This window comes from Myotis lucifugus, unplaced genomic scaffold, assembly GCF_000147115.1.
Source record: "Myotis lucifugus unplaced genomic scaffold, Myoluc2.0 scaffold_510, whole genome shotgun sequence".
NCBI classification, from domain to species: Eukaryota; Metazoa; Chordata; class Mammalia; order Chiroptera; family Vespertilionidae; genus Myotis; species Myotis lucifugus.
This window is the reverse complement of record NW_005871558.1, coordinates 393,047-417,426: the sequence shown is the minus strand read 5'-3', so window position 1 is coordinate 417,426 and position 24,380 is coordinate 393,047. Positions and strand designations below refer to the sequence as shown.

Sequence of the window (24,380 nt, the reverse complement as noted above, 5' to 3'; positions counted from 1 at the left end):
ACATATATATCTGAGCACATATATGGGGGGGTGCAAAGGCAGGTTTACAGTTGTTCATATGGAAAGACGTGCAGGTTATGATGATAATAGCTTTATTAACTCAAAAGAATGTCACATGCAACTGTAAACCTACTTTTGCCTACCTCTGTACACACACACACACACTCTCTCCCCCCTCCCTTACTCTTAACCCCAATTCATATTCACATTCACTCTTCATTTCTCTTACCATGGGCAGGTCTTTTAGGATCTGTATTCCATCTCCTGGACCCATGTGTGCTATGTGGTTAAAATTAGTTGGGTTAGAAATTAATTTATTTCTCATTTCAGGATCTCGTAGCATCTCTCTGTAAGAGAAAACACCTGTTTAGACACTTCTTCTATGATCAATCTAGATAACTCTAGAAACAAATTACGTATACATTATTTTTTCATAAAAATACTGTGAAATCATGTTCATATGGCTAGGATTAAAATAATATAAATAATCAATTAAAAACGTACTTAGATTTGTTTTACCTTTTAAATAAAAGATCTTACAATTTTTGGTGAGAAAAGAGAGCATTTTAGTACAGAGACATCGAAGAAGCTCTATTCTATTTCACAGATAATTCTGAGCATTTCTGTATGTCTCAAAATAATGGATAACACTTAGAAATATTTTTACCTGTAATTGGAATACTATAAGCCCATTTCTGTTTGCTCATAAAGAGAATAGTGAATCTAAAGTTCTTAAGTATATAAGGTTTACTATTGTGCAATGAATGGTTCTATGTTTACATTAAAACAAGGTTCACATTCTAAAACTTCTAACTACTCTACATACATAGAGAAACGAATCAAAATATGGTATTTTAGTCTGATTCACACAACTTGGAGAGCGTTGATTAAAGTGACTCTGACACGTGCAGTCATTCTGGCAGTTTTTAAACCACAGATGAATGACAGATTTTCAGAGATCAAATTTTCCTTCCAAAACACATATAATATTTTCACCAAACAGCCCTTCCCATGCTACCAGCATGTGTGGATGATGCGGAGAATGGAAGCAGCTACCTCCTCTGTTGCATCCTTTCCTCTTCCGGGACCCTGAAGGAGTAACGCCGCTTGTTGTTAATATTTCTAACCATTTGTTTTCGACTGTTATCTGTGGTTTCAGGAACTACCAGTTCATCCCCTTCTGTTTAAAAAATACAGAGAACAGTGATGTTCTTTAAAGTGCTAGAATGTTTTTTACCCATTCATCTCTAAGATAGTATAAACTTAATTGTGCAATCACAGTACATGCAATTCTGATTTTTAAAAGTTGTGTTAATGATCATCTATACTAATAAAAGGGTAATATGCTAATTAGACCAGACATCTTCCAGACAAAGCCATGGTGGCAGGGGCCGAGGCAGAGGCAGTTAGGGGCGATCAGGCCGGCAGGGGAGGGCAGTCAGGGGTGATCAGGCAGGCAGGCAGAGGGGTTAGGGGCGATCAGGCAGGCAGGCAGGTAAGCAGTTAGGAGCCAGCAGTCCCAGATTGCGAGAGGGATGTCTGACTGCCAGTTTAGACCCAATCCCGCGGACATCCCCTGACGGGTCCCAGATTGAAGAGGGTGCAGGCTGGGCTGAGGGACCCTGCCCCATGCACAAATTTTGTGCACCAGGCCTCTAGTAGTAAAATAAGCAATAATTTTCAACAGTACATAAGCAGATAGATGCTGAAATTAAACATAACTTACAAAGGGTAATTTCACTTTTATTTGATTATAAACATAAAATAGCACAACTTTACTAGAAAGAAAGAAAACTGTAGTTGCCTCAGCACTCGGTCACTCTGGCCACCCTCCCGCAATGACTACACTATCTTCTCTCCCCCTCCAGGTGTTGGTCTCACGGGCTCAGGGTGTTACGCTATTGCTAACCTGCATAGCAATCAGGCATCAATGGTAAATTTTTCATGTAAATGATAAGTACAATTACTTTTACATATTAAAACATTTCCTTCGATGATGCCACCTGCGAGGTGTAGGGTCAGGAAAAGGAAGCGTTGTCCTACCAGCTGCCTTTACTGCAGGCAAGAATCTGTCACCTTCCTACTCTTCTCATCTGGGGGCAGATGATACTGATTCATATACACCAAGTGAGCCATGCCCATCTCATTCTATTTCAATTTTAAATACCCAGAAGTAAACAAAACTGTCAGCATGGACCCCCAAAACCTGCTGGGGTATGTGAACATACTGTCAAGTAGACAACTGTACCCACAACAAGGCAGATGCCATTCTCTAAGCAAGATCAGGGAAAAGAGAAAAGGTTCTAAGCCTGATACTCGAATGGCAGAAGAGGTGTTCCCACAGCCCCAGACAGGAACTCCGGATGAACTGTCACAATTTTGGGGCTACAAGCCTTGGTTAGGTTCTACAGTATGAAACGTACAGAGAACATATTCAGTCACCCTTTCTCTACTTACCTTGGTGTTCCACAGAAAAACAACAAGTTCCGTCAGAAACAATACCCTGCCTGCACAGCTACGCAAGCTAAACAGAATGGCTTTGTCCAGCAGTTGATCTCAGTCTACTGAGAGAGTATGACAGTGGCCAAGATCACAGACTCCGGAGAAGACACAACTGAGCTGGAATCTGGGCTCTGCCACTTCTTATCCCCAGGCAGTCAGCTGAGGGAGAACATCCTATTGAGGCTATCCTGTTAACGTGCATTTTCTTACCTGCCATCTTATTTTTGAAATAAATTAATCTAATCGTCTCCAAGCCTAAAAGATTTAATGATCCTTCACTGTTTAAGGGTCGAACCTAAAATAATAAAAAATATAATTAGTATTTCAACAAAAGCTTAAAAAATTAAACCATATAACTTTTGGCCTATTTATAAACCACACACATTTATCTTATCCTTCCTCTCCAAAATATAGCCCTCTCAGAAAATCAAGAAAAAAATGAACATTAATTCTGACTGGGAAGGTATAAAATTACCTAATTTGAACAAAGTTATAATGATAACATTTTAAAGGAAGACTATTCCGGACCAAAAAAAAAAAAAAAAAAAGTAGAAATATATTTAAACCTTAAATTTGACTTCTTTAAAGCCATTAGTGACCAAATTATTATACTAAGGTATTAACACAGACACTTTATGACTCTTGTTTGAACTAAATGGACAAACAGCATAGTTATCTGGGGACATGCAAATTAATACATCAATGAAATATCACTTTATAACCATTTGCAAGGGCTATAAAACCTATGAATTCTGAGCATGGTCAGTGTCAGAGAGGATGTGGGTCAGCAAAAACTCTTACACACTGCTGGTGGGAGTGCCAACGGGTATAATTACTTTGGAAAATGATCTGACACGAGCCTGTAACACCAAACACTTGCATTTTCCATGCACCATCAATTGCGTGCCCAGGCACAGGACTTAAAGTCCTGCACGCACGCATGCACCAGAAGATGTGTGCACAACAATGCTCATAACAGCAAAGAGCTGGGCAATAAGTCAAGTGCGCCAACCAGAGAATGGGTAAGTTATGATCTATTCACCCAACAATATTTTATATAGAGAAAGCAAAGACTATATGGAACAACATGGTGGTTGGTGCATGGAACAACATCGATGAATCTTAGAAACACAGTAAATCCATGAAGAACGCAAGGTGGAAAGTGATATACAACAACACTGAACAATATATTGTTTAGAAATATTTAAATATGCAAAAAATGCAAAAAATTCTGGCTTTTGTGATGAGCAAGGAAATGATAAGCAGCATTCGGGGAGTGATTGCCCTGGAGGGAGTGTGCGATAAGAGAGAATACACCGGCAAATGCAGTGACAGAGGTCATCTTCTGGCTCTTAAGTTAGGAGGTGGTCAGTTTAGTGAGGCTCTTCCAGGTCACACATTCTTTCATATATATCGTAATGTTTACATAACAACAACAAAAGGGATACTAACTGTAACCAACCCAAATGTACAAACTGGAGGACTGTGTTCAGCAGCTCTATCTAGTGTGGCGGTATCTGCAGGAGCTTCTTCCCTGATGATGTGGCTTAAAATCGAGGAAGATTTTGAAATATGGCTCCTTTCTTCTCCCTGTTCTTCTAACCCTCGCCCCTAACGAGCGACACCTGCTACTTATTCTACGTGAAACGACTACTCTTGCCAAATAACCATTCTATACTAAAATTCTAAAAATTTCTCTTTACATTATCACAGGGAAATGTTAAAGAAAAATACTGTTTTACTGGGAACATGTGAAAGCTTTATGTTTTAATTATGAGATGATTAAACACAGTTTTGGTTCTAATTCTAATCATTCTTCTGGCCTGTAAATCTGTCCTCACAGGATTTCAAATTGAACACCATTATGTGCAAAACATCATAATTAACAATAATGCACCCCCTCAGAGCTCCTCAAACTAGAGGGGAAGTTAACGCTGACATCTTAGGTCGTAGGACACACTCTAGCTGTTCATGATAATCATACTTCATACAGAAAAACTAAAGTAATAAGAATAGTATGGAATTGAGCTACTTATAAGATTAGCGAGATTGATTTTTGTTTTTCATTCTTAGCTAAACAGTCATGTTAGTGGTTACGACACACATTAGTTCGCTCAGCCCGTATTTTAATGTTAAGTTACCTTTTTGAGGGGGAGCGTCTGAATCCACTCCATGGAGTTCACATCGAAGACGTCCACCGCGTTTTCACTGTACACGGACAGGTAGGGGGCATTGTAGCCTGGGAGGAGGGGAGAGAGCAGCCTGCTGGTTACCTTTAACTATTCATTAAAGCCAGGTATTCCATTTCTTACTCCACATAAGTCAAACTCTGAATCATCTGACTAGGCTACAAAACAGCATTCATTCTAAACATGATGCCATAGATATGAGTATGTATTTCACAAGAAACAAAACGTGAAGTACAGTGATGGTCTCCGTTTGTGGATTAGAAGTACTTTTCTTTATCTAGATTTCCTGGTGTTTCTGCAATAAACATCCTTCTGCTGAACGCTAAAGGCGCCCGTGCTCCCCGGCCCTCCTGTCCTGTTGTGGGGGAGGCGCTTTCCTCCTGCTGCCCGCATCCTCCCGGGTCTACATCCCAGCCTGTGGCCTCCTTAGGGTCTTACTCCCACTCCTGTATTTACCATAGAGCCACCTTTTCCTAGCTCCCTAGTGGCTACTTCCCTTCGGCATTTAAACATGCTCAAGTACCTTCCACTAAAAACAAAAGGTTTTGGGTTGGATACTCCTACTTATTGTATCACAGGCAATGAAATGCATATAATGAGGATTCCAAAACGTATTAATGTCATAATATTTCCTCAAAGAGTGAAATCAACAATTTTTAATATATACCTATCTAAATAAAAATGTAAAACTGAGTATCACTTCTTATAGATGCTACACTATTCTTTACGTAACTGATTAACACACTTAGTAACACAACTTCTCCAGAGGAAGTCTTATCAGCTACTAATAATCACACTGTATTTTTGAGGACCACAAAGATACAATTTAGGTTTTTTCAAAATACAATAACATGGGTTAAAAAATCCATCTAAGTACAATATTCCATAGAAAAATTAGCTTTAATTATTGGCATGTTAATGTTGATACTGTTGTCCTAGGCTTAACTACACATGGTTACTTTACATAAATAACATAATACTTAGGAAAAACCTTACAGATGGCTTAAAAATGACCAGTTATTAACAATAAATACATTTAGGAGATGGAGTAGAGGGAAAAGAAAGAGAAAGAGAAGACAGCCGAAAGGAAGAGACTCACAGCAAGAGGAAGGGTTAGCTGGCCACGTCAGCTCCTGCTGCCTGGACCTGCGGCCCTGGCAGTCGGTGTAGACCCCGATGCTGCTAAAACACAGCAGGTATTCTTTACTGGAGATCTCCACGGCGCAGATGGCGTCCATGGGCTGATGTGTGACAAAGGCCAGCGTGTGGTCACTTGAATGGAGCATACTGCACGAAGTTCCTTCTCCATTCAAGGGGTATCTCTGAAATCCCGACTGGAATCCCACACAGAGGTGTTCACTGAAGACTGCCATCCACTGGACGTTATACGGGACTTGGATTTCCTTAAATTTTCTGTGGCGGGTCTTGCTCTGAAATAGTTCGTAACAGAGGACCTGCCTTTTCATCGCCACACACAGGCAGGTGAGAGTGCCGTGACGCAGCTTCCCAGAAGTGATGGTTTGACACCCTTTAGTTTCCGCCAGCTTATAAAACTCAGTCTCTCGTCCGTCCAAAGCTGACATAGGAAAAAGTCGTACGTGACGGTTTCGTCCTGAGATCACAGCAACGAGCTGATCATTTGGAATGAGTTCAATCTGATGAATCTTCTTATTGTCACCAACTCGAATAATTTCTATGCAAAGAAATAATAATAAGTCAGATACAAAATAATGTCGTTTATTTATTAATCATATCCCAATTATACTCAAAAGGATATATGTCAACCTATAATAAAGACAGATACACACATAGAAAAGAATAACAGCTCAGAAATCACAGAGGATGAGGAAGATAATTGCACCCATTACAAGAAATTAACTCACTACAGTAAAGTATTAAATTTAGCACTGAGATCTCTCCCAGCCAAGGCATAAAGCTGCTATGTGATAAGGCATGCCAGATCGTCAAAAACAGTAACAACAATAAACCTCTTTACTGGCACTAAGTTTCAGGGAACTTTTTACTATGGGGTTTGTTGTTTCTTTTGTTTGTTTGTTTTTTTGTTTTTTTAAGTAACTCATATTTCACTAAAAGTATTTGTATGGGTAACAAATTAATGAAGTTTAAGTGCATTGTTTTCCCATGAACTAACTTGATATAAATACAGAACTTAGAGCTCTGTATTCAAGAATGCTGAATTAAATTGGTTTCTTTTTATTTCACCCAGTATTTAATTTATCTTTAGAAAAAGATCTTTGTAATAAACTATGGGGAAAAACTCCCAACAACAAGCACGTTTCAATGAGCTACTACCTCTTCGAGTGCTATTGGGACCATGGAAAAAGCAAGTGCGTTTTCTTTCAGCACCTTCTTTAGAAGTGCAACCTGAGCCCTATAGCAGAACTTAGTACCACAAGAACAAGGATCCATACGTGGATGTTTTAGAACTCAGGATGATTATAGAAGTTAAAAAATTATCTTTTGACTTATAAACATATCAAATGAGGTGTGGAAAATTTCAATTATAGAAAAAGTAAGCAAATCCTGCTGTTTATAGAATTTAGAAACTAGAGTTTAGAATTTTCTAGCAACATACAGGTTAAAGTTACCCCACAATAATTTTTTTCTTACCATCTTTGGTGACATGCACAACAAATAAACCTTCTTCATTTCCCAAAGCTATCCTTTCATGATCTATGCAAGATATAAATAAATATGAAACATTTTTATTAGGTAAAAACTATGTAAAATAATAGAAAATAGATAACAAAGAAATTTTATATAAAACCCTGAAATAAACAATATAAAAATAGCAATAACCATTTTTACTATTAAATTTCCATTCATTTCTTTTTTTATATATATTTTTTATTGAATTTTTACAGAGAGGAAAGGAGAGGGATAGAGAGCTAGAAACATCAATGAGAGAGAAACATCAATCAACTGCCTCCTGCACGCTCCCTACTGGGGATGTGCCCGCAACCAAGGTACATGCCCTTGACCAGAATCGAACCTGGGACCCTTGAGTCCACAGGCCGACGCTCTATCCACCGAGCCAAACCGGCTAGGGTTCATTTCTTTTTTAATAGAATCATCATCAGAAAATTATCTATATCAATATTTACAAAAAGAAGTAAATGTTTATTCAATAAAAGGTGAAAGGCATTTGAACCCTACTCATTAAACTTTTTATTATTTACTAGGAAGTAACAGAAGAGTTAGATGTGTACATAAGAATATGGTGGTAATTTAAACCTCCAGACACAAAGGCTGCCATTGTTTAGGGCATCTGATGTACAAGGGCATTCTGTTCCGCCCTGCATCTCAGTTAAACTTCCCAATAACTTCTGCAAGGTAACTGGCATCTACATTTTACACGGAAGGTTATGCTTTAAGAAACGAAACAACTGTTCTCAACCGCACATGCAGAGGATAGATATGTTCGAAGTTAAACTTTAGCACCGCTGCTTTTGTCAGAAGAAAACATATTTGAAAGTGGACTTATTCTGGTTTACTGAGAAACAAAGCTTAAAATGGTCTCATTCATCCAATAAACACTGTGCACCTGTGACTTAACACATACCAGGTTGGACACTGGAATTCCTAGATGGAAGCCAGTCCCCACTGACCAGGTAAGTGAGGAAACAATTGTGATCACATGACCGATGCTATCAATGCGTACCTATGATTGCAGCGGCCTGGGTAGTTTTAATGAGGGGTAGCGTGCTGTCATAAGCCTCTTTGGGAACATAGACGGAGCGGTCTCTGAATTTGTTTTTCTTCAAAATTTTCTGTAATTCACTCAGCACTCCCACCCACTTGCTCTTCTCATTCTCACTATCTGCCAGCATCAGGATTGAGCATTTGTTATTAGGTGCCGAGAGCTGGGACATTGTGACCTAGAAAAATTGAAACAAAATTCATGATGTTAGAAAACAGACACCCTTTAGGTCAGTTTTATGCTTAGATTAGTTTGCTTAGCACTAGCCAGCGGCCGCCCACCTTTCAGACCTCATGGACCACCAGTGTCCACGAACCACCGGTTGGCGACCGCTGCCCTAGCCAACAAAATGAGCGTCCCTTAAGTGATACCTTTAGCAGCGGTCAGCTATTCCTAATCAGAAGAATAATCAGTTTCAGCATTAGAATGCGTGGTAAACAAAGGTAGCAGATACCATTCTAAATGTTAGTATCATTTTTTATTTTCTTTGTATACAGTGCCAGAATACTATCACTAGAAAATGCAACTGACATTTTTGAGTAATTACTGATCTCTGGGCATTGATCAAAGTACTTTACAAGTATTCACTCACATAACCCTCTCAACATCTTCATAAGGTAGTTATTGTTATTAGTCCTGACCTTATATATAAAACACTGTGATGCAGAGAAATTAATTTCCCCAAGGGCACACAACAAAAGTGGGGTCCCTGTCCATGCTCGTAAGCACTATATTCTACTGATTTTCAACTTTTTTTAAAAGTCAGAAATGCTCAGAAATACTTACATTCTGTTATTCCATAACAATAACTCACATTATCTTAAAGAAGATAGATCCTTTAGTTACTATTTAAATGAAGCTTATCATTATGAAAACAGCATTTATAACTGGGCAGATTTAGATTACATATATATGGACCGTTTATAAAAAGTAATTTAAACAGCATGACAATAAAATCCACTATGTATCAATCACAGAAAAGTGGGCTTCTGTAGGCTCCACAGGAGGCTGGACATAGCAGAGTTGTTGTTTTAGGAACTGAGACAAAGTACTGTATAGTGTTTGTCTGACCTTCCTTAGATACAAGACTCATCGACAAATACTAAGCATACAGGCGTAAGGTTGGGCCAGTATTCCACCCCCCCCCTTTTTTTTTACCTCTTTTATCTTAATTCACCAATTCTAGATTGCACTGTGGACAGCTTCCAAAGATGGGTACCAACAATCTTCCCATGGAATTCCATTCTTCTTATCAAAAAATGGAATCTAGTCCTAGCTGGTTTGGCTCAGTGGATAGAGCGTCAGCCTGCAGACTGAAGGGTCCCAGGTTCGATTCCAGTCAGGGGCACATGCCTGGGGCTGCAGGCTCGATCCCCAGTAGGGGGCGTGCAAGAGGCAGTCAATCAATGATTCTCTCTCATCATTGATGTTTCTATCTCTCTCTCCCTCTCCCTTCCTCTCTGAAATCAATAAAAAAAATATATTTTTTAAAAAGTGGCATCTATTCCCTCCCCTTAAAGCCAGGCTGACCTCATGACTTGCTTTGACTAACAGACTGCAAGAGGGTTATTATGTCTTTTGGGGTCTACACTTCAGAAGGCCTGAAAAGGCCCCTTTGCTCGGACAGCCTACTGAACGACTAGAGACCACAGAGAGTTCACAGAGGGAACTGACTGCCCGGCCACAGCACCAGCACCCCGGATGTGAAGAGGAGGCCATTTTGGACCTTCCAGCCCCAAATGAGCCGAATGCAGCCACATGAGGGGCCCCAGGCAACAGCAAAACAACTGCAGAGCTGACCCACAGAATATGCTGAAAACAAACCACTGCTACTTGAAGCCACTAAGTTCTGGAGTGGTTGTTGCAAAGCAGTAAAACTGGAAAACATGTTAATTTTTAAAATGAGATTAAAAAGAAAAAACTTCCATTTTTTAAAAAAATTGGGTAACTCACACTTAATTTTCTGTGTGACAGTATTTATTTGAAAATTCAATTGTGACGCAAAAATATTATCCGAGAGGAAACCTAACGTAGAAGCTATACAGTAATGCTTTCCTGAGGTCTCTCAAATTTAAATATTTACTTAGCACTATCTATACTCACTCAAGTATTGGAGAGCCAACACATATACTCATTAAAAACAAATAATTTAGTCATCAAACTATAACACACATACTTACTCTAAATATACAGGGTATATCTTTTCGACTTGCATGAATAACATCAGAAGCCAAGACTGAACTCACAGAAAATTCTTCATCCCTGAAGGAAAGTGAAATGTAAAAATCAGTGTGTGTGGGTATGTGTGTGGTCTTGGGTGTATATCTAAATAATACATATGAAACAACACTCAAAACTGAATCGCACAAAACATCCAAGTTGAATTCTTTAAAAATTTTATTTTCCCTCCATTTCAACTGATAGTGCCATAATAATCTATCAGTAGCGTTACAGTGGCACATTACACAAGAGCTAGGAATAACTCCCGGCTCACCCAAAGTGCCACGCCAGTAGGAACAAGGTACTGGGATTCGAAATGACCCTGAACCCTCTTGCCTCCCATGATACACCTCAAGTGCCCTCAACACAGCTCATCTGTCATTTCACTGTTCCGTCAGATTTGCTCCACAACAATTTATTCCTGAATTTGGTTATTGGTACCATCGTCGTCTTGGTTTTAGAGACTTGACACTTGACACCTTAGTGTTATCTTTCATCTATCTCCCTCTTTCTATATTTAGGCCCTTAGCAGACACTGCCAGATTTTCCTTGTCGAGTTTATTCCTTCCTATTCCATATTTATGGGAAAGATATGGAATATGTTAGAGACGCTGGTACGAGATGCTAGTGTGAGCCAGAGTTGGAAAGCCCAGCTCTGAGTGCTGGAGGAAGACCTGGACTGGAGATAGGAGTGTGGGAGTCAGCAACGCTGTGGTGGTGGGAGCTATGAGAGTTAGTGAGGGGGCCCCAAGAGAAGGGCTGGAGCTGTAAGAGGAAAGGAGGGCACTGAAGGGGCAGGATGAGACCTGAAAAGTGAGGCCGGAAACAGTCACGATGTGTCTATGTAAATGTTTAGCAATGTGTTACGTATTCCAAGAGCCTATATGACTTTGAGATTTTTATTTCCTTTCCTACATGGAAGTTATATTCTAAGCCTTTAGGTGATGATATGAACATTATGCAGTAGGCTTCCAATACCTCAGCAACCTTTAAACTGGTCCTTTGGATGCAAATATTAGCTTATTTTCTCTGACCCCCAACCCCCCCTAAACCTGTCCTATAACTACACCTTACTTCCTATTTTTAATTATTGTACTACTAGAGGCCTGGTGCACGAATTTGTGCATGGGTGGGGTCTTGCTGGCCCACCCTGAGCGGGCTGGCCAGGGGGAGGGGCCACAGCTGGCCGGGGGAGGGGCCACAGGCAGTTGGCCAGCCGGCCCTGCCCCCTGGTCGAACTCCTGGTTGAAGGGATAATTTGCATATTAGGCTTTTATTAAATAGCATAGCAATGTTAGTAAATTAGAAAATTAACATGAAATGAGATTTAAATAAAAACATGGTAACATAATTAGAAGAAAAATCACACATTTTTGATCCCCATGTTGCAAAGATACCACTATTTTCCCCTCTGAAAGCTTACCTCATGTCAATCACTTGGCTGACTACAACGCTGGGCTGCGATGCCTTTCCCTCGGCAACATCGTACAGGAAGAGTTTGAAGTCACAAACTACAGCCAATGCTCTCTGCCATCCTTTCTTCACACCAGCTGGCTTAGGGATCTTAGGCAAACACACAAAGAAAACAGCTCACACCAAAACGTCACCCAGAGCCCATGTAGTTACACGTGCACCCGCGAAGCCTGTCACTCCGGCTGGTAAAGGAGCAGGTGGAACACACACATCATTCATAAACTGTGAGAGGACACCCTTCAATCACCGAAGGACTTTATATTCTGAAAATTTTTAAATGGCACCATTTTAACGTTCACTAGTAATTAACTAAACATTCATGGATTTCTTTCTAAATAGCATAAAAGTCAGATTTGGTAGTGAGATGGAATGCAGCTTACACTTTAGATGTCATTAAGATTACAAGTACGATTATGCCGACACTATCTCATACTTCATAAGCATAAGCCACCTCTCCACAAGGCCAAGAGCTGAAGACCCTTTTTATGGAGATTCCAACATTTGTTCATGACAAGATAAAGACTGAGTGGAAAATTTTGAGACATTTTATAATTGATTTCCAAGCAAAGACAAGGTTTTTGTTTTCAAATCATTACTTGGGTGAAATAAAATTATTAGGTAAATTTTATTCATTTAATTTTCTGTTAAGGACTGTGTTTGTAAGGTGACTGGACTGCATTTTAATCCATTAATGAACCTTAAAAGATTAATCTAAACCCAACCGAATGACACTTACCCTGACATGGCCTTCATATGCTGTTCCTATTCCTTTCTGAGGATCTATACCCAGGGGACCTTTTGTCTGTTCAGGAGGAACTGGACACGCGGTGGGAGCTTTGTTTACGCAAGTTATATGACACGAGAATCCACATACTTTTGGAAGGACAAAAAAGAAACAAAGTTCAATAAAAATTCATTTTACAAAAAGAAAATCCACCAAGAATTCATTACAAGCAAGGTAAATGAATGCTTCTCTCTGAACTTATTTTTAAAAACTATTTTGTCATTTGGGGGGCTGATTTATTTGTGTAACAAAAATAATTTCAATGTCAGTCATTATCCATCATTTCATTCACTCAAAACTCTCAAATCTCCACTTTCCAAACTGACCATTTTCTTTGGCTCTAAACTCATGCATCTAACAAACTAATTAAGATAATGCAATTGAGATTTGCCACTTTGGTTGGGAGAACTAACCAAACATAGAATGCATTGCGTGGATGCTACTAATTTCCCCCTTATCCAAAGTATTCACTTCAGGCCCTCTACCAGGGTCCTCAACCAGGGTCCACTACCAGGGCCCTCTACAAGAGCCCTCTACCAGGGCCCTTTACCAGGGTCCTCTACCAGAGCTCTCTACCAGGGCCCTCTACCAGGGTCCTCTACCAGAGCTCTCTACCAGGGCCCTTTACCAGGGTCCTCTACCAGAGCTCTCTACCAGGGCTCTCTACCAGGGTCCTCTACCAGAGCTCTCTACCAGGGCCCTCTACCAGGGTCCTCTACCAGAGCTCTCTACCAGGGCCCTCTACCAGAGCTCTCTACCAGGGCCCTCTACCAGTGTCCTCTACCAGTGTCCTCTACCAGAGTCCTCTACCAGGGTCCACTACCAGGGCCCTCTCCCAGGGTCCTCTACCAGGGTCGTCTATACACAACTGCTGGAGAATGAAAACCTTCCTTCAAGGTCCCTCCCAACCCTAATGGCAAGAAACAGAAACTATGTCAGAATTTGAATCAGTAACAATTTCCTTATCTTTTTCATAGTGAGCGGTAAATTATATATGAGGTATTGGTATAGCTGCAAGTCTCATGTGATTGTAAAAAAGCGTATTTCTAAAATATACACAAATACTATATCCCATTATAATTTAGATCATTTTCATTTCCGAAGTCATAGGAAAAATAAAGTGATGCCCAAATAAATACACTGTTTTCTTTTCAAACGACCTCTGCTCTCTCATCTCTCAGAATGTGGGCTCCGTGAGGGCAGGCTCTGTGTTCCGCACCCCGCGCCCCCTCCGCCTCATCCACCACTGCATGCCCAGTGCCCAGAAGCACAGAGCGGCCGTCCCATAAACAGTGACGGATGAGTCAGTGAATGGTAGGGAAAACCTCTGCTAGTAATACTAGAAATAAAATACCTTCTGAGGCATAGTGGCAGACATTTAACATTTCTAAAAAGATACTGCATTATCTACTTTCCAATAACAATTTATCTGATCAATTAAACAAGGTTAAAATTAAATGAACAGATTCAAAGATAACTTTCATGTCTTTTGCCACATATATTAATGGTTTTTCAAAACCACAAAATCATCTGAATAATAAAATAAAGATGAATAAGACATTTAAATATCTCCCCTGAAAAATGTTTCTGGGGACTATCCGTCTAGTCTCTCTAATATTCAACAGACTTTCGCAAGGTGCTCATTTTATTGTCTCTATTCCTGTTATGCAAAGAAAAGCAAATGATTAAGTAAAACAAACATTTACATACCTTATGAAAAGAATAAAGTTACCTGATTACAGTTTAGGTGGTAACTGTTAGGACTCTAAGGTCACATTTCCTTACCATTTTATTCTTACCTTCACAGGAGCAGCCCTGTCGGATCAGACCCACCATCAAAGAGGTGCACTGGTGACACTTGGTGGGAGTAGTAAAAGATTTGACAAAAAACTGATGAGTCTTGCGCTGCAAAGCAAATGGATAAAAACATACACATAGTGTTTACTAGTCCAAAAATGTAACATCAAAGTGACATATTACATAACTAGAGGCCCGGTGCATGAATTGATGCACAGGTGGGGTCCAGCTGACCCGCCCCGAGAGGGGCCCATGAGGCCGGGCCGGCAGGGGAGAGGGGCTGCAGGAGGTTGGACGGCCAGTCCCACCCCTGATCGGGGTGTTGGGGGCCAATAAGGGGCTGGGCGGGGGGTGGGGGTGGGGCAATAGGGGCCCGGAGCAGGCCAGTTGGCTGCCACAGTGCGCTTCATAGCCACCGGTCGTTCCGATGGTTCCACTGTTCTGGTTGCTGGGCTTTTATATATATAGATATCTAATTTAATGACTGAATGTGCTTTTTAAATATAGGTTTAAATTTAACTGTTTTACTGCATCAAACACAGAAAATATTTTATGACAATATAAAATCTTCTGTATTATGATTTAAAACATCTATTGGATTTGTATATAAATTGTGTGTTGTTTTCTTAAATTATAAATAGATGTTTCATGGCTGACCTTTACAAACATTTCTCTTTAAGAATACACGGTGTGTATGTGGATAGTTTTTATTAGTAATAAATGAAAAAGATATTTAAAAAATGACAGGAAATAAATAGGTCAGTATCATAAGAAAAAACAAAAACAACAACAAAAACATACACATTGGTTATTTAAAGAATTTTCATATGATGAATCTCTAGGCCCCACACCAGCTACTGGAAAGTTTCTATATAGGAGTAAAATGAATTATTTCCCTTTCTCACCATATAGTTCTATAATCTATGCTCTTTAAATATTTTTATTAGGCAATATTGAACTGGATTATGCTAAAATAAGTTATGATAATCAATTGCTCTTGAATTGACACTAGCTTTTATAACTATAATTTTATAATTAAAATTTTGATTTCAGGATTTTTATCAATTCTTCAAATTATTCTTTAGCAGAGTTAAGTGAAATCTTGCATGTTTATACCTATAGAAATAAAGAAATTTAACATGCATTCAGACCTCCTTAGGAAGAACAAAGAGTAATTAAAAATTCTAGCCTTACTATACATCATGTATTTGATTTTTCTGGGACCAAGAACAAATCATATGCTTAAAAAATCTGTTTCCTCCCATGGGAGCAGGCAGTATTACACTTGCCCAGGCGAAAATACATACATATTATTCTAGAGACAGATGGCAGCCTAAAATTACTGAAAACCCAGAAGTTAAAATTCTCCCAGTCTTGTCTTGAGCCATGTGATGGTAAATCACTGTAAGAACTTAGTTCTCCAGAACCCTCCTTCCCTCTCCTAACTAAGTCTCAGCATGTTTCAGCAATGAATGCATTATAACTGCCCTTCCTTCACTCATTATGTGAACTCAGAAGCAAATTACTCAATTCCTTCACGCCTCCCTTTTCTCATTACTTCTCTTTTATAAGTGTGATTCAGGTAAACTAGTAAGAACTTTATTCTATATTCCAATAATATGTGAATACTGATGAAAAAATGGTTATGAAGTAGTATTTACTCCAGCTGAGACTAACTTCTCATAAAAAAACTAAAGAGAATATTCAAAGCTTCAAAATTTAAGTTAAAAATATACTTTACTTTTCTCAACTGTGATATGGAATTTACATACCACAGAAGAAATTCTTTAAAAAAAAAACAAGAAATCATTGCCTGGCCGTAGTGGCTCAGTTGGTTGAGCGTCATCTAAGGAACCAAAAAGTCACTGGTTCAATTCCTGGCCAGGGCACATGCCCAGGTTGTGGGCTCGATCCCCAGTAGGGGTGGGCAGGAGGCAGCCAATCAATGATTCTCTTTCATCAGTGATGTTTCTATCTCTCTTTCCCTTTCCCTTCCTATCTCTAAAATCAATAGAAACTTATTTTAAAAATAAAAACCAAGAAATCATTTTATATAGAATGAACTGACTACCAGAGCATTGGGGACTTGGAATGAGGTGAGACTCCCAAATTTAGAGCAATCAAACCATTCTACTCCAGAAGTTCCTCAGGACCCTGGTCATTCCAAAGAGGACCTGGGATGTGACTCCGTTCTGAACAGACAGGTTACTACATGCTACCTCCTGCGATGGCTGATGCGGACCACGCACCGACCCAGGTGCAGGCACCATGCCAGTGCCTCACACGCATCATCTGCTGTGATGGACACAGTGCCAGACAGACAGGCATGATTTCCTCAGACAGACGAAGAAACTCAAACTCAGAGACAATAGACAGGTTTCTGTCTGACTGCCATCTCTCAAAGTCTCATCATATAAAACAGGTAGAATATGATCCTAAAAAGACCTAGGACTACAGAAGACATGGTTAGGTCCAGACCAGGGGCATCCATGCCTGTGAATAAAATATAAGGACCTAATTTGTTAGCATCATATAAAATTTTGCTCAACGTTTCTCCTAAATACTAATTTTTACTCTTAAGTTTTTGCTCTTTAAGGAACCGTCAAGAGTAAATCTGCGAGTGCTAACATTTTTTAATCCTTTCAGTTTTCCAATTTTTAGAATTTCTTTGTAGGAGCTTGAGATAAGCAATTAAATCTGCATGTTCTACATATACAACACTTCAGTCACAGTCACATTAAATAGAATGAAAAGATGAAAATTCACCTGAATTTTTCACTAAATCTTTTTCTTTTTTGTGTGTGCTTTATTAACCTCAACCTTAGATTCTTCCAAAAGTGACCTCAACTTCATACCAGCCTTACACTACATCCTCCAAGCATTCCTCCTTGCTCTAACAGACTCCAGAACACTGAATTTAAGAAAATGGAAGCCCTAGCCAGTTTGGCTCAGTGGACAGAGTGTCAGCCTGCAGACTGAAGGGTCCCAGGTTTGATTCTGGTCAAGGGCACATGCCCGGCTGTGGGCTCGATCCCCAGCAGGGGGTGTGCAGGAGGCAGCCGATCAATGATTCTCTCTCATCATTGATGTTTCTACCGCTCTCTCCCTCTCCCTTCCCTCTGAAATCAATAAAAATACATTAAAAAAAGAAAAAGATGTAAGAACAACAACACAAACTTTGGACACTCCTTTTACCTTTCTCAATGGTGATTATTTCCATTCATATAGAATTTATTTTCTTTCAAAGCTTTCATGTTTGTAATTTTAAGGAAATCAATAGCAAATCAATCAATCAATCAATCAATCACAGGAAATATAAAAAAGCAGAAGAAACCCATTTTCTTTTTTCTTTTTTCCCCCCAGAACACAACAGGCTATAACTAGACTGTACCTTAGATGGAAAGCCAGTTGAACCAGGGCATGCCTTTTTCTTTAAGGTTGGTGTGTGAACAGGAAGTGGAGAACTGTCTACAGTCTGAATCCAGGGGCAAAAAGGAAATAAATGTTAAAAGAAACTCCATCCATTTCTAGCATTACTAGAAATAAAAGTAAATAAAGCCAAGGAAAACATCAATAAGGCAAAATAGATCTCAATGAAGCTAAAATTCTCATAATGTTGATAATTTAAATTTCTGTCTGCAATATCTACAAGTGAAATATTAGTAAAATTATTTCAGTTTGGAAATATAAAGAATTTGGAAAAGAGAATCCACCAAAGAACACAAAAAATGGCATAGCATGTAGCCTACATAAAAATGAGGATATTCATTTTCACGTTCATCTAAAAATGCCACATTAATTCTAAAAAGCATCTGAAAGAGTTTTTAGCAAAATTTATGATCAAAATACTTAGAAAATTCTTTTAACTCCTTGACTTCTATATACGGAATGCACAGTACATATATGAAATACAATTCTGTGGATTTTTAATATATTAGAAAGAGAGGGAGAGAGATTGAATGATTAGTGGAATTTCTGTGCAGAAATTACTTTCCAAAGAAGGTAGTTAGATTATTACTATTGGGATCCAGAATTTACACATAAATTTAGTTACAAGTCATATCTTTATTTTATGGGGACTTGTAAGATATTTCCTTGAATAAAAGGAAACAGTGATTTTACTGGATGTTACTGTGGAAAAAAAAAGAGATATCACTTGATTAGCAAAGTGTAAAAAAAGACGTGACTATCAGGATGCTAAGCAAGCAAATGAGAGGAAAAAGCTGGCTTTATATAAAGGTATAGAACATTCTAAAATATTAAGAGAAAAATGGATGGGCTCTCGTTGGCTTTTGTTAGTATACAACCTCCAAAATCAGAATATTTTGAATATATTAAAGCCTTAAAATGGAATTCAGTTAAGTTTCTCAGAGTTTTCTACTTCATTGTGAATTTAACTCTAACTTACATTTAAATAACTTGAAAAAGTTCTTAATCCAATTTATAATTTAACATTTAAAAAGACAAATATGAAAAAGATCACTGAAGACCTTTATAAAAGTTAATAAAAATAATTCATATGAAATAAAATTGCTATTAGAATTTACATAAAAAGTCAAAGAGAAGTTTTTAGAATTAAAAGGAGTGAAGCAAGGGTGCTGGATACAAGAACAACAGAATTCATAAAGACCAGCAATGCCTAATTAATAAAACATATTTTAGAAAAGATCCCATTCACTACAGCAACAAAGGCTTGAAGGTACCTAGCAAGAAACCTAGCAGGCAATATGAAGTATACCCATGAAATATAACTTACTGAAGAAAATAAAAGAATATCTAAGTATGTATACCATGTTCATAGATGGAAAGACCCAATATCACGAACATGGCAAGTCTCCTCAGATAAATCTGCAATTCAAATTCAATTAAAAGCCCCACCTGGCATCTGACAAACTGATCCTAAATGTCACATGTAAAACTAAAGAGTCACAAAGTAAAAGAAGAAGACTAAGAGGTGGGAGTCAGGTATCAGGAACTATTTCAGGGCTATAGTAATTAAGACAATGAACTGTTGGTGCAGAAAAAGACAAAACGAACAATGGAAGAGAATAAAGAACCCTCAAACAGACCCATGCATGTAAAGCAGAGACAGTTTTAAAAGTCAATGGGGGAAATATAGGACAGTTGGTAGTTCATATGAGAAAAATAGATTAGAACTTCATTTCCTATAATATGCAATAATAAATTTCAGTTTGATTAAAGTCTTAAACATTTTAAGAATTTTTTTTTTAGCTTTTAGAAGAAAATATGGAGGAAACTTTTTATAATTGCTGCGAAGGGAAGACATGTTTTAAAAAGACAAAAAGCAGAATTCATAAAGAAAAAGATTGATAAATATGGCTATTTTAAAATAAAAATTGTTGCAAGACAAAAAATACCACAAATAACATTTAAAAATAAGCCACAGACTAGTAGAAAATATCTGCAATGCATATAGCCAGCTAAAGATTAATATCCAGAATATATACAGAATACTTACAAAATAATAGAAAAAATAATTCAACAGAACAATGGACAAAAGACATCAACAGGCAAATCACCAATGACCAATAAACTATATAAAAAGATGCTCAACAACACTTGAAATCAGAAAATGCAAATTAAAACAAAAATGCCACTCCATATACAATGAATTGGCTAAAGTTAACCAGTTAACTGCCAATCGTCCCAAATGGAAACCATCTCCACAGCGGCTACAGACACATACGGCGTACAAGGGGTTAATGCCTCACAGCACCAAGGCTTGGCGAGGGTGTGGGAAAGGGGAACACCCCCTGCTGGTGGGAGTGGGAACAGGTCGGACCACTGGGCAAGACCCAGTTCAAGTTGAAAATGCATGTAGCACACAACCCAGCAGTTCCACTTGCAGGCTCATATGCTAAACAAACTGCACAGATCGCTATTAGGATGTGTAGTAACAAAAAACTGGAAACAACCTACATATCCAACAGCAGGAGAATAGTTGCGGTGTATTCATACGGTAAAATATTATGCAGTAATTATAATATCTGAACTAAATGGACGTGTATCTGTATGAGTAAACCTCAAAAGCATGCTGAATGAAAACAGTTACATGTAAAACCAAGGAAGAGGGGATGCAATTCAACGTCAGGGTATTTAGACACGTCTGGGAGAAGAGACGGGGGATGGAAGAGGGAAGGGCGTTTCAACCCCGTTATCTATTTTCTTTCTTTGAATACAAATTTGAAAAAAATAAGACAAAATGATCACATCTGTTAAATCTGTGGATGGTGGTGACATGAGTGTTTATTATTATTCTTTATGTGATGGAAATATTTCAACATTAAAATAAAAATGTATAAAGTTAAAATATTTTAAAAATAAATAAGCACCCAGCCTCAGACAGGCTATCACAGGGCTGGACAAAAACCTAGTCAGAACCTGAGTACAACCCACGCTTGACCTCAGCCAGCCTGCTCCTGGGTCCTCACGGCTCTGGAGACAAAGCGGGAAGCAGGGGAGCTCACCAGCACCAGGGTGCTGAGCGGAACCGGGGCTGCATCTGGAGCAGGGTGGGGTTAATGGAGGCACACACACCCCTGACTTGTTGAGAAAACTGGCCAATCGGCTGTTTAACACCAGCGTTTGACATGAAGTGCAAATACAAGGGTTTCTGCACTAGGAAAAGGCAGGGTCATTTGCATGCCCGTTACTAACCCAGCAGCTGGAATAAACGGTGCAGCTGCCAGCAGTGGCAATTCTCATGCTGGGCTCTGCTCACGAAGTCCCGCCGTGTTAGACGGATAAAGAGGCAGAATGGCACCTGACCCTGCCACGAGCCTGCAGTTTGTAGATGACAATTCCAAACGTACATAACTCTGTTGTACACTGTTCTTCACTAAAATAAAGGCTAACCGTGATTAAACAAATTTCCTGGCTATTTCAAGCTGACTTCTGGGGGACAATTTTCTACTTCAGCTTTACACTCCTATCTGAATGTCCAGTCAAATGTCATGATCTCCAACGTGACTTATACACAGGTGTCTGACTGAAAGAAGAGAGCCCGATTTCACTTGCTTTTGCAACTCCCTCTTTTCTGACACAAGTGACAAGCTGGGAGCACACTGCTCCAGTGAGGCACCTGAACTGGCTCAGCTTCACTAGCGGTGGAAGGAGATGTGGACCTTGACTGGGTGTCAGTCTTGACGTTCGGATTCCGTACATGTGTGCTCTCAACGGGATCAGCCTAGGAAAGTAAGTGGGGAAACACAAAAACCCAAGAATCACGTTCAACAATGTGCAGCTCGTAGCGTTCCTGAAGACGCGGTCATAACCTTCTTGAGAAGGAGGATAACAAACTTCAGTGTGAATATTCGCAATAGGGATGTGTCATTATACAAAAGCGTAACCACGAGCTTTAATGAAAACCAAGGTTAAGATAACAATATTAACAAAATGCTCTAATTCCCACTGTCGATCTCTTACTTTGAGCACTGATCTCTACTGTATGTTCTTTACTTGTATTCCACATGACACTGTTGTATGTTACAAAATAAATCATGCATGTGAAATAAATGCAGGGTCTTTAGTAGGGATACGCACTGCAGACGAGAGAACTGTGTCCTCGGTAAGAGTGGACTCTGGTCCCTGCCAGGCATTAGTTGAAAGCAGAAGAAACTGACCTATTAGCTTTGTGCTTATTGCCTTTTATTTGCAGCAGTAGAAACACCAGCACTTATATTCAGCTGCACACTTTTAACTAAGTAGTTTTAGAAACTGAAAATGCTTTGGGCTAAAATTTAGCATGAGAGATCTTACTAAGCACAATGATTAATGATATATTCAGTTTGGCAATTTTCAAAATTACTAGGGCTGGGTTTTTTAAATGAAAGGAATGGAGGTAATTTGGAAAGAAGGTTAGGAAATTTTTCTTAAATCACTTGTACAGCAAGAACAATCAGAAGCTACAATGAAGAGCATCAGCATAGGCATTTTAAACATGTACTTACAATGTCTTCTTTTTCTTTCTTATTATCATGGTTACTACTTTAGGGGCTGACTAGTAGCTGGCAAACACGGCGGCAGCCCTCTGCTGGTGCCCACCTAGGGCCTCCCATGGTGTGGGCATGGGCAGGCCACAGGCAAGACTTTGGTGGGCTGGTGAACATGGCCACCACCCAGGCCTTACACCATCATTAGAGCTGGGAGAAGGGGGAGGAAGAAGGGTCCCGGGAGGACAGCTGGGGGCACGGAGCCGCAGCTACTCACAACAACAGCTAGGGACCTCTTTCAAGACGGGAGGTGCTGAGCTGCAGCCCACCAGCTGGTGTGTGCAGCGTGGCTAACTCCACACCACGCACTGCCTCCCGCAGTGGGAGCGCCAGCCTGAATCCCTTCGATTCCAAATGCCTCGCCACGGGCAGGCAGGTTGAGCGATCTTATCTCCTTCCTGACAATGAACTCGACCAGGAATGAGAATAAAAGAACGAACAAAATGGGGCTCATTTACTCAGGAAAAGTCATGGAGAAGGTCATCAGTTTAAATTATTCATCTGAAATATGATCCTAATTTGGGAATAAGGCAGAAAGAAATGTCTTTTACTTTCTAAAAATTTCTTCTTTCTAGTTTCTGTAAGATTATATAAATTGTAAGATAAGTAAGAGTCCATGGGAGAAGGAGGTTAAGTTAAAATGGAATTGATAAGCAAACTAGTGCGGATACATTTTACACTAGTAAGAACTTACAACAGACTTACGAACTATCTCAAAGTTTTAAGGAAGCATGCAAGTAAGAGATTTGTTATGTGCAAAAGCTTGGGCCATCTTAAGAAAATGTAAGTTTCTGACCAGCCACACAAAAGAGTTTAGCGCCCATGGCTTGACTGAAAGACATAAAAACCAGATGTGTTCCTGTGCGAAGGAAATGCTGTTAACAGGACTGAATAGCTAACACAGTGGCTCTGTGCCTCTGGGCCCAACTACTTTAAAAACTTCAAAAATGAGAAAGGCAAGAGCTTGCTGCTCCCAGGAACCCTGGCTGACATGTGAGGAGGCCTGCTCCGGAGCCCGCTGAGCACACGGGGAGAAGGGAGCGCAGGTCTCACATCAGAACGAATGCCGCAGACCTTTAGTGGCAGGTGCTCTAAAGGGAGGTTTACTTCACAGAAATCACCTCCGAGAATCAGCTGTCACCCTGCCCCATAGCTGGCTGTGAAGGCAGCATGTTTCAGGACCCCATGAAAATGTGACATTATGACAGTGTGATCCTGGGCAAAGGAAAAACACACCAACAGAGTGTAATCCGTAATTACACACATTAGTGACTCTCAACGAACTCTTGAGGCTTTTAGCACATATCTCTTGGCCCCTCTGAAGAATTATTGTCATTTATGAAAGTCTTTTTCTACTAACAAATTTTTACTCATCAATGAAAATAAAATGAGAATATATTTTTAAATGAATTTCTTAGCTGTATGAGGTCAAAACTGGTTACTCAGAAGTGAAAAAACATTTAGATTTAAAAAAATAACCCAATACCACATTGTAATAAAATAGAGCGATTTTCACCCGCTGTGCCGCAAGACCTTTCAAAACATGCGATCCCCAATTCTTTAGTCACGGGCACTGACCTCTTTTCCCTTAATAGCCGACCAATGTGAATAAACCAAAATTAACCTATTTTTTTTTTTGTCAGGTTGGCAAAAAATGTAATACATTTATATTAGTAATTAGT

At 39.3% G+C, this 24,380-nt stretch overlaps 1 protein-coding gene across 8 annotated transcripts in view; it reads right to left on the bottom strand.

Annotated features, from left to right (window-relative positions):
* The window catches only part of CDC42BPA (CDC42 binding protein kinase alpha), a 178,469-nt gene that overhangs the window by 11,370 nt on the left and 142,719 nt on the right, over positions 1–24,380 (bottom strand). For all 8 annotated transcript variants that reach the window (XM_023745028.1, XM_023745035.1, XM_023745033.1 and 5 more), the window contains 12 exons: positions 18,078–18,161; positions 14,689–14,794; positions 12,842–12,978; positions 12,056–12,195; positions 10,593–10,674; positions 8,374–8,590; positions 7,323–7,385; positions 5,791–6,384; positions 4,644–4,741; positions 2,713–2,797; positions 1,057–1,180; positions 230–347 (listed from right to left, as the gene is read on the bottom strand). In XM_023745028.1, coding sequence (XP_023600796.1) covers positions 230–347; positions 1,057–1,180; positions 2,713–2,797; positions 4,644–4,741; positions 5,791–6,384; positions 7,323–7,385; positions 8,374–8,590; positions 10,593–10,674; positions 12,056–12,195; positions 12,842–12,978; positions 14,689–14,794; positions 18,078–18,161 — 1,848 coding nt within the window. The remainder of the gene's footprint in view (positions 1–229; positions 348–1,056; positions 1,181–2,712; positions 2,798–4,643; positions 4,742–5,790; positions 6,385–7,322; positions 7,386–8,373; positions 8,591–10,592; positions 10,675–12,055; positions 12,196–12,841; positions 12,979–14,688; positions 14,795–18,077; positions 18,162–24,380) is intronic.